The sequence below is a fragment of the Temnothorax curvispinosus genome, unplaced genomic scaffold (assembly GCF_003070985.1).
Source record: "Temnothorax curvispinosus isolate PA1 unplaced genomic scaffold, ASM307098v1 QBEX01007734.1, whole genome shotgun sequence".
NCBI classification, from domain to species: domain Eukaryota; kingdom Metazoa; phylum Arthropoda; class Insecta; order Hymenoptera; family Formicidae; genus Temnothorax; species Temnothorax curvispinosus.
Genome location: NW_020217514.1, coordinates 755,583 through 764,821, shown reverse-complemented (window position 1 = coordinate 764,821; position 9,239 = coordinate 755,583). Strand labels below are relative to the sequence as shown.

Here is a 9,239-nt window from a genome sequence, read left to right as displayed (position 1 = left end):
CATGCCAATTCGTTCTTACACTGAATACTTATATACATTTAAAATATAATTTGAAGATAAACGTTCAAGTTTTTCTCTCTTTATTTATCATCATAATTATTATATCACGATTATTTTATAAATCGTGTATTCCATACAAAAATTGCGCGATAAAACGAGATTTTATAATAATTATCAGCTTTATAAGCTCAATCATATTCTTTCTTCGATATTTTGTCATATATTGTGATGTAATTTAAATTTTCTATCTAAATGTAATTTTAAGTACAGCTGTCACATTTGATGAGAAAACGCAGCTGTGCATTTTATATACGGCAATTTATATACAAAAATAAAATATTCTGCTTGCATATAAAAAAGTAATATCTTTAATTAAAATTGGGACATTTAATTTATACAAAAGGCATGTCATGAGTCAAATTTTGTTAAATTAAATAGCTATTTTTTATTGATGCTTTCTTTTCGTATAAGCTTTTTTCGTAATAAGTGTAATTGGTTTGAGAAAAAATTGCATGTATTATTGATTGCCTAAAAGAAAGAAAAGTAAGAAAAAAATAAATCTTTCTATTTATTGGAAAATATACTTCAAGTATATCTTTTTGTTCATTAAAAATAACTTATTATTCCTGATTATTCAATCTCTGATTATACTTGTTATCACTTAAAAGATATTAACAGTCAGTAAATGATATTTAGCAAAAATAGCAGATGCTTATAAGTTCGAAAAAATTCCGATTAATTTAATTGGCAACTTATCAACAAGCAATACTCGTACTATTTTTTTAACATAGATAAAATAATCAATTTTTTTATATTTAAGAAATCATATAGAATAAAGATTTGATCAAAGATAACAAATGTATAGTTCTTAGAAATTTTACGTACAGTAATCAACTTTGGTTTAATTGATTATTGATTAGATTAATCGGAGTCATTCTCAAAGAAATAGAGATTTTTTTTCACATGGATATAGAAATCAATTTTTTGTTAATTAAGAAATTACATAGAAAGAAAGATATTTGATCGGGTATATACTACCAAATTATAGCTAGAAATTTTGCAATTATCAATTCAGTTCAATTAATCATTGATTAGATTAATCGGAGTCATCCTAAGAGAAATAGAAATATTTTGTAACCTGGATAGAAATCAATTTTTTGTTAATTAAGAAATTACATAGAAATTAAGAAAGATATTGGATTAAGAAACACAAAATTATATATAGCTCGGAATTTTGCAGTAATTAATTCCGATTCAATTAATCATTGATTAAATTAATCGGAGTTATCCTAAGAGAAATAGAAATATTTTTTGACACAGATAGAAATCGATTTAGACAGATTTGATCGAGCGGACGGATACTTGGTTAGAATTTTTACATTTACAGAGTAATCAATTCCGGTTCAATTAATAACTGATTAAATTAATTGGACTCACCCTAATAGAAAATAGCACGAAATAATGTCCACACGAAGAAACTTTTTATTGTAAAAAATACAACCAGTATACCTATAAAAGTAGGAGCAGGCGACACAGGCGTATTTGATGAAAAGAGCGACCAAAACCCAAAACGTGACATACGCTGCCATCTCGTGTTGCACTGTACAAGTTTTTGACAGTTTTCGACTAGTCGATGATTGGTACGAACTTGTCCGTAATTCGAGCGATTCGGCTAGACTGTTTTGCGCTAGTAAAGTATACATCCCTGGTACAAGAAAAGTCTTATAATTTAATAACTATTTTAAAAACAATAAATATGCTTTTAAAATAATATGATTAAGCTAAGAAATCCTATTTCATATGATTAAAAAATAAACATATTTGTTTAAAAAAATTTATAATTAGATCTGCTTTTTCTTCAAAATCCCTTTTTTTTGTGCAAATTGAATTAAGCGAATTTGTATCAAATTTCGTCAGCTCGCAAATTCATAACTTATTTGATCTCACGAAATATTATTCCGTCAATAAAGACTGCTGTGACGACCGTTAGAATCTTGTGTACACATATATGTTTACGTTATTTATTTCCGTTATGTTTTGGAGAGAGCGACCTTTTGCTACAATGCTTTGTGTGATTATTAACACAGTTTCAGTTCTACACAGTTCTACACAGTTCAAGAAGAATATGGCATGAAATTCATGGCATCGTAGAGGTATTAGCTTATTCGTATCATATTTTTCTTTGGAGCAGTACTGCTTAAAGGCCAACATACAAGAAGAAGAAGAAGAAGTATCATATTTTTTGCGGCGTGATGGCATCATTAGAGGCGGTAAGTGATATATTACTATTAATACGTAATAGTCTTAAAGAGCTGATATAAATCTCTGATAACATGAGTTATAAACACTCTGTTTTCACAGAGTTCCATCATGTATGATGTGGAAAAGGAATGGAGCTTAATTAAGAGGGAATTTATAAATATATTAGAAAGAGATTATTTCGGGTATAACCGACACTATCCCATAGAACCTGTCGGTAGCCGTGGCCGTGATAATTCGACTCAACGCTATGCTACCGCGATGGTTGATCACGGGTACATCGAACGATTATATACGGGAATGACGGAAGTCGTAACACAACATCTTGAAAACAATGTGCGAGAAGATGTTTGTCGTTCCTTCGATAATAACTTCCTACAAACTTTAAATATAGCATGGAAAAATCATTTACAGTCAATGGACAAGATCAAAGAATTCATGGTGAACGCGAAGCATCCATGGGATCATAAATTATGGGAGAAGAATGTGTATAATTTTATATTCGTTGTTTTTCGAGATCAGGTAATTTTCATTTTTAATTTGCATTGTTTTATAAAGATTTTAGAAGTCACAAAGTTCTATTGCAATAAAATAGTATTTTTTATTATTGTTGATTTTGCAATGTTAAGTTGCTGTAATTTATTTAAAATGATTGTTAGGTATGTTTAATAGGTATTGACGAGTTTCTTATAAATTTTTTAGATAGTCAGATATGAATGTGTTAGAAACCATTTACGGGAAACATTATTAGGTATGATCACGAGGGAAAGAAGAGGAGAAGAAGTTGCAGATCGTAGCGCTATAGAAAAAGCCTGCCAAATGTTAATGGTACTTGGAATTAAAAATTACGCTAACCGTAATCTTCGAGATCCTGATATTTATCTAGATAGACTTTTTTTTGCTATTACATATGGTTGTGAGGACCTTGAGTATTTTGATTATAAGTCCTATTTAAAACCTTATTTACAACAAAAGAACAATCGCCAAGTTTATGAGGAAGTTTTTGAAAGGCCTTTTTTACTACAAAGTGCTGAGTTTTATAGAGTGAGTGTCCAGTATGAGATACGTACAATATTCTTATACATGCACATATATGTAACTTGCAAAATTTTCTTCAGGAGGAATCTAAAAAATTGCTGATGGAAAATAGTGCATTATTGGAATATATAGAAAAGGTTGAAGCCAGAATCCGCAAAGAATCTGAAAGGGCAAAACATTATTTAATTCAATCAACTGAATCACGGATAGTAAAAGTTGTAGAAGAAGAGTTAATCAAAGTACCCATGAAAACCATTGTTGAGGTGTGTTTATTTACGATCTGGGTAGCGATCATGTAACCCTTTCCTTAGAACGGAAACGTGAAAAGTAAAAAGTTTAATGTAACTATCTCTTTCTATTGGTGTTGAATAGAAAGAGATAAACTTTTCAATTTTCACGTTTCCGTTCTAGGGGAAAAGATACATGATCGATCAATAGACTAAACTTAAATATATGTATATGTATATCATGTTATATAATTATATGTTTAGCACATAATATATATTATGTGTTATATACCTTAACATCTCTTGTTTGACAGAGGGATGTAGCACACATGCTCAAAAATACGCAAATAAATAATCTTTATAAAATGTATAAACTATTTTCGAGAGTATCAGACGGATTGCGCACTGTGTTCGACTGTCTATCTCAGTTCCTCAGAGAGCAGGGCCGTGCGTTAGTGCAAGAAGAGCAAGAATCAACCACAAATGCCGTTCTTTACGTCCAAAGCTTGTTAGAGTTAAAAGATCGCTTTGATTATTTTCTATATTATTCTTTTAATAGAGACAAGAATTATGAAAAGATGATAGCATCGGATTTTGAATACTTCCTTAACTTGAATCCTAAAAGCCCGGAATATCTGTCGCTATTTATCGACGACAAATTAAAGAAAGGCTTTGAAGGAGTTAGTATTATGTGTATAATTGCATTGTTACATATCGTATGATTTTCGATACATGAATATATATATTTGGTTTTAGATGACAGACCTGCAGATTGAAAGGATCCTAGATAAAACTATGGTTTTATTCCGTTTCTTACAAGAAAAGGATGTATTTGAACGGTACTATAAACAACACTTAGCCAAACGATTATTGTCGAATAAGTCTGTTTCAGATGATAGTGAACAGAATATGATATCCAAACTTAAGGTGAGAACTAGAACTAGATATAATGATATTCTAGATCAAAATAGTTTTGTTTATATCTGAAACGGGTATTGCTTACATTTTTATATTAAAAGAAGTTAAAAACATTTTTTGATTATTTTTTTAGACTGAATGTGGATCTCAGTTCACATCAAAGTTAGAATGCATGTTTCAGGATTTAACAGTCAGCAAAACTATTATGGATGAATTTAAGGATCATGTTCTTACGTCTGGCGTAAGTTTCAAAATAATATAATAAAGCATAGATTAGCTAATAAAGAAAATATAATAAAAGGGTTTATTATGACAGAGTATATCTTAAATGCTTCTATAATTTTGATATTAAAATTTTATATAAAGATTAATTTGAATATTTCCATATGTATAAATATAATATAAATTAGTGTATAAGTTACAGAAAAGATTAACACACGTAATATTCTGGTTATGTTTAATTAAAATATTTTATAAAATTTGTATTTATGCGTATACCATAGATATAGATTATTATTTTATGTCTTATCTGTGTATGTTTCATAAAGACAAATCTACATGGTGTGGATCTAAATGTCCGAGTGCTCACAACTGATTGTTGGCCAATGCCAATGCAATCAGCCACTCCATGCAGTATGCCCACTGCTCCGCGTGATGCCTTTGATGCCTTTCGGCGTTTCTACTTAGCTAAACATAGACGTCGAAAATTAACGTTACAGTCACAATTAGGTGAGTTATTATTTTTATGTCTTTATCAATATCTGTTTTTACTTAAACATTTAGTAATATAATGAGTGCAATGATAAAAATTTGTACAGGTTTTGCTGATCTAAACGCTGTATTTTATGGACCACGAAAAGAAGAGAGTAATTGCGGAGGCTTGGATATTCCATCATCTTTGAGTTCTATTGGGAATGATAGCGCAAGCAGCAGCTTAGTAAGCCAGCGAAGCAGCATGTGCGGTACACCACGAAAGCACATAATACAAGTTTCCACTTACCAAATGTGTGTGTTAATGCTGTTCAATAGAAGCGAAAGGTTAACATATGAGGTGAGTTTTGGTATGAGTTTAAGCAGCTAATTACTCATCTCATATAGCTACATGTTACATGAAGAATCAAAAATGTTTATAATTTCTATATATACATATGTATGAATATTGTAGGAAATTCAAGGTGAAACCAATATTCCAGAGAGGGACTTGGTTAGAGCATTGCAATCTCTTGCCATGGGTAAAGCTACACAAAGAATTTTACTTAAAGACCCTCATACCAAAGAAATTGAATCTACGAATTGTTTCTGTGTGAACGACAGTTTTACCAGTAACTTACATAGGTATTATATTTTTATACAATAAATGATATATATATTAACACTTTCGCAGCTGGCGATTGTAGCGCGTGACTATACTGAGAGCTACGTGCAAATTTGTTTCATTTTCGGATCCAAACTATTTTTAATTTCGTTTAAATGCTCATTTTGATGAAATCAATTTGTTGTTAGATAGCTGCAGTAATCATAAATACGAATTATAAAATCATGTGCTTTCCTAAAAATATAAAATAACGTTAAATTATACCAGCAGCAACAAACTACATTTTAAAATAACGTAAAATTACATCAAGGACAATTGGCTACAAATCTTAAAAATGACATAAAATTACGTTAGTGGCTGCGAATATGTTAATAATATATATATATATATATTTATGTGATGTAAATAACCATCTTTTATTGAATATTTGTATCGCTTTTGTTAAGAGTAAAGATCCAGACCGTAGCAGCAAAGGAAGAATCCGAACCTGAGAGAAGAGAGATGCGCAATAAAGTCGATGAAGACCGGAAACACGAGATCGAAGCAGCCATCGTACGAATTATGAAAGCCCAAAATCAAATGGCTGTATGTAACTTGAAATTTCTTATAAATATAAGTTCACTGTACACGGTTAATTCATTGATACCTACATATTTTTCGAACGTAAAAAAAATATTTTTTTATTCTAGTCAAGCTATAATATGTGTAGAATATATAGAGCCATAATAATCAATATATCAATTTATTTTCTCTTTTATTAGCACAATATACTGGTAACAGAAGTAACAGAACAGTTAAGAGGTCAATTTTTGCCTTCACCTGTAATAATTAAGAAATGTATCGAAGGCTTAATCGAACGAGAGTACTTGGCTCGTACAGAGGAAGATCGGTATGTAATGCGTGTTATACATTGACGTTAATATTTATTGAAATACAAACTAATACATTCTACGATTTACAGGAAGGTGTATACATATGTTGCTTAAAATGCTGAATTCAAACATGTAAGTAATTTGTAATAATATATCCTCTTACTACACATTAATGATTCTTCATATTTTATTCACCGAATCATTATTACATCACCATTATTTGGCGTCATTATCGTTATCTTCCTATTATTCTCATTTCTCGGTTGTGAATTATTATTGTCCAGGGGATATTCCATGTCAACAAGAAAATTATATTTCCACAGAGTTTGGATATTCTGTATATATACGTATACAGTTAATATATAATGACTATATATTGACACTTATTTAGCTTTAAATTTACAGCGTATAATGTTCTTTACAGGAATATATGATTGGGAATAAGTTGATCGAAAATGGTAAAATATTGAGTACGGCCGATATTGCAAATACAAAGACAAAAAAAATAGAGATTGGGTCATTATTGAGTGCTGAAAACTGTAAGATGATGTGTTTATATCCATTATAAAATATTTGATTTGAATTAGACACCTTATACACTTATATAATAGTTAACGTGCGTTTCTAATGATACAAAATACAATTAAGTTACCGAAGATGATTCACATTGATAATACCGCAATTAGAAACTTTTCTACACTTGTAAAACTGTGATTGTCTATGATAACAAATACTATATGAATACCCAGATAGCACAGTGACGTCAAATGACGTATTAATTCCGTCATAATGCCGTCTCTAACGTCATTAAGACGGCATTATGACGGAATTAATACGTCATTTGACGTCACTGTGCTATATCTGGGTATATCGTGAATTTAGGAAGAAAATGGTACATTTACATATAGTTTTATTTACGTCGATGTCGTTTATTTTCTTATATAAAAAACATATGAATACACAAGTGTTGATTTTCATTTAAGTCCATTTTTGGATATATATTAGTTAAGATATGCTTTCACACTATATTTTGTGTTTGAACTATATAAATATGATATAAAATTTATGTAGTAATAAACATTATATACACTCTCCAATGTTTTGACGCTTAACAACTTCCACCTAGCTCTTCCACCTAGCTTTTCAATTATTTCATTGCAATTTAATCCACTGACCGTTTTAGTACAACATAGAATATTTATTATAGTATGCCAAAAGTGGGATCTCTATGAATCTGTAAGAGATGCAGAATTTGTTAGCGGGATGATGTAGTTAGTGCGCATAAGATTAAATAAAGACGAAGATCTTAATAAAATGCAGTTTAATTCAAACATGTATTGCACTCTATCACGTTGCAGTGAAGAAAGGCGAATTGATGTCATATATTTTTTTATTTTAATTTGTATTCTCTCTTTATTTATTAAGATGGAGTTTTAATATTTAAATGAAAATTTTATATTTTTCGTACACAAAACTGAATAAAATTAAAATGCTACAACAGCACTTATTATTCCTGAAATATTCACCCGATACATTTATTTTCTATACAAAGTTAACATGCTAAACAAATACAAAATATCCAGTTTATCCTAACTATAAAAAGTAGTTCTTGTAAAGTTTCATCATCGTATATACATTCCTACCGGATCAAGCTGGAATGTAACGACCTTTCGATGATAAATCAAAGTATAATTGGATATATGACTTCAAGTATAAATTGTATACAACATGATACAGTTATTCATCATAATTTACTGTACTCTGATAAGTTCATCCCACTTCTTATAAACATTACAATTTGTGTCGGTATTAACCAATTATACTGTACAGAGTCGTCTCAACTCGAATCTGTGAGATTCCACGGGGATGAACAGACAGGTATACATTGGCTTGAGTTTAAATCAGCTGACGGGCGGCAGGCATCGTGGTGGTGATGGTAAGTAAAGCTAAATCATTCGGAGTTATTCGGTTAGAAGGATGATGATGATTCCCGCCTCTTCTCGGCATGCTTTTTTGTAAACTCTTTCGCATTTTTTAAAAACTTTTTTCTATTCTTCAGAAATTCTTCAGCTAGATCCGCTCTCAAGAGATGCTCGGGCTCAGGATCATTCACTAATGCTATCAAAGCTTGGATCACTGCAAAGGTCTGCAATTGTAAAATGGCATATGTAAAGCAGGGAGCACACACTTCTGCATAACGCATAATGCGTAAGCATAAGAAAACTGATTGGTCTATTTCCTTATTCCTTATTATGCACATGTGTATGGACCAATTAATTTTCTTATGCTTACACATTATGCGTTGTGCAGAAGTGTGTGCTCCCCGCTTTTTTTTAAACTGCACGTCGCTGTACTCCCACCTCCCACCGCCGCGCATGCGCGAAGCCACGCTACCACGCACATGACCACTGTGACATGACTGTCCGAATCGCAGAACTGACTGTCTGAAGAGTGCGGGCTGCTTTCGGGACTAATTTTTTAAACAATTTTTTGGCGTGTTAATCGCAGGTCAGTCAGCCAGGAAGAGCCAGGGGTTCGCAAGCGAAGGGCCTTCGCAACTTTCAGATGGCCACGCTCGAGGATAAGTCTATCTGGGAGGATGGAGAGGTA

The 9,239-nt window shown here is 31.2% G+C and overlaps 2 protein-coding genes across 4 annotated transcripts in view; both read left to right on the top strand.

Annotated features, from left to right (window-relative positions):
- Positions 1-2,126: 2,126 nt before the first annotated feature.
- Positions 2,127-7,596, top strand: LOC112457321 (cullin-3-like). Of its 3 annotated transcripts, XM_025020300.1 has the most exons (15): positions 2,127-2,270; positions 2,362-2,595; positions 2,674-2,781; positions 2,962-3,303; positions 3,378-3,560; positions 3,839-4,204; positions 4,281-4,451; positions 4,576-4,683; positions 4,991-5,171; positions 5,261-5,493; positions 5,608-5,777; positions 6,204-6,342; positions 6,519-6,646; positions 6,719-6,761; positions 7,054-7,596. In XM_025020300.1, exons 1-14 carry the CDS (start codon positions 2,253-2,255, stop codon positions 6,741-6,743), a joined length of 2,406 nt encoding a protein of 801 aa, XP_024876068.1. In that variant the 5' UTR covers positions 2,127-2,252; the 3' UTR covers positions 6,744-6,761; positions 7,054-7,596. The 3 variants fall into 3 exon arrangements, with proteins under 3 accessions (XP_024876068.1, XP_024876067.1, XP_024876069.1); XM_025020299.1 differs by having other exon boundaries at positions 2,362-2,781; XM_025020301.1 differs by lacking the exon at positions 3,839-4,204 and having other exon boundaries at positions 2,362-2,781.
- Positions 7,597-9,040: 1,444 nt separating this feature from the next.
- The window catches only part of LOC112457288 (26S proteasome regulatory subunit 6A-B), a 3,040-nt gene continuing 2,841 nt past the window's right edge, over positions 9,041-9,239 (top strand). Inside the window, exon 1 of the mRNA XM_025020231.1 lies at positions 9,041-9,236. Coding sequence (XP_024875999.1) covers positions 9,195-9,236 — 42 coding nt within the window. The 5' untranslated portion in view covers positions 9,041-9,194. The remainder of the gene's footprint in view (positions 9,237-9,239) is intronic.

What these genes read in the sequence shown, in the direction of transcription:
- LOC112457321 (XM_025020299.1), top strand. An exon ending in TCGTTGTTTTTCGAGATCAG is followed by an intron (nt 2,782 to 2,961) that starts GTAATTTTCATT and finishes TAAATTTTTTAG; the next exon opens with ATAGTCAGATATGAATGTGT. An exon ending in AAGCCCAAAATCAAATGGCT is followed by an intron (nt 6,343 to 6,518) that starts GTATGTAACTTG and finishes CTCTTTTATTAG; the next exon opens with CACAATATACTGGTAACAGA.